At 34.9% G+C, this 998-nt stretch overlaps 1 protein-coding gene across 1 annotated transcript in view; it reads left to right on the forward strand.

Moving 5' to 3' along the window:
• Positions 1-335: 335 nt before the first annotated feature.
• The window catches only part of LOC111390767, an 8,447-nt gene continuing 7,784 nt past the window's right edge, over positions 336-998 (forward strand). Inside the window, exons 1-2 of the mRNA XM_023015875.1 lie at positions 336-417; positions 566-634. Of these exons, the coding sequence (XP_022871643.1) occupies positions 336-417; positions 566-634 (151 nt within the window). The remainder of the gene's footprint in view (positions 418-565; positions 635-998) is intronic.

The following is a 998-nucleotide window of genomic DNA, read 5'->3' on the forward strand; positions in this document are numbered from 1 at the left end:
TGACCTTTGTAGTTGAATGTCTAACGACTAACTTGCCTTGCGAACAAGTTACACATGGATAATCATTAGATAAAAGAATCTTCTGGTTCTTTAAAGGATGTCCATGTGAGTTGTTTATTATTCGACGCATCATTATGGTTCCTGAATGTCCAAGTCGATCATGCCAAAATATAAAACTTGTTCAATCAACGAACTTCTGGTTCGTAACATTATTTGATTCGACCATTTTTATAAATATAAAATACATGCCAGACGGGAGTGCANTTTTTTTTTTTTTTAATTCTATCTTTGTTTGAGAGTTTTCAATTTGTAAAACGGTGTTGGCGTGGTGGGCGATGGCGATGGCGAGCGTTGGTGATGGTGGGAGTGTGGCAATGTCGACTTTTTGGGTTATGTTTTCTGGGTTTCAAATTGTGAGTCAGTGATGGCGGGGCAGTGAGGTGGTGGCTGTGATGTTGTCTAGTGAGGTCGTGGGTGTTGGGTGATTTTTTTTTTTTAATTTTGGGTGGACGATTTTGTTGGTGTTTGGACGGAGATTGTGGTTTTGTGAGGTTTGGTGTGGTAGTGGTGATAGTGATGGTGGTAGTTGTGGATGAGATGGGGTGGATGCCTGTGATCATTTATTTGGTTGATTGTGACTAATAATTGGTTAATTTGTAATATGTGAAATAAAAGTTGTGATCGTGACTCACAATTAATTAAATTGTGATTGAAAAATTAATCGTTATAAATTAATCTAATAATTTGGAATGAATAAATAAGTTTGTGTTATAAAATGGGAGGAAAAGAGAATAGAGAAAATTTAAAGAGAATAGAGAAAACTCAATAAACTTTTTGTATGTATTACTTAAAATCAAAGCCCTATATTTATAGGTAAGAATCAGGGATGCAATGGTAATAATTTCTAGGGCTACAGGGGTACAAATATTATTCACCAATAAACTTTAATGGAATTTTCAATTACAACACTCCCCCTTGAATGACATATTACAAAATAT

This window comes from Olea europaea, unplaced genomic scaffold, assembly GCF_002742605.1.
Source record: "Olea europaea var. sylvestris unplaced genomic scaffold, O_europaea_v1 scaffold713, whole genome shotgun sequence".
In the NCBI taxonomy this organism is placed as follows: Eukaryota; Viridiplantae; Streptophyta; class Magnoliopsida; order Lamiales; family Oleaceae; genus Olea; species Olea europaea.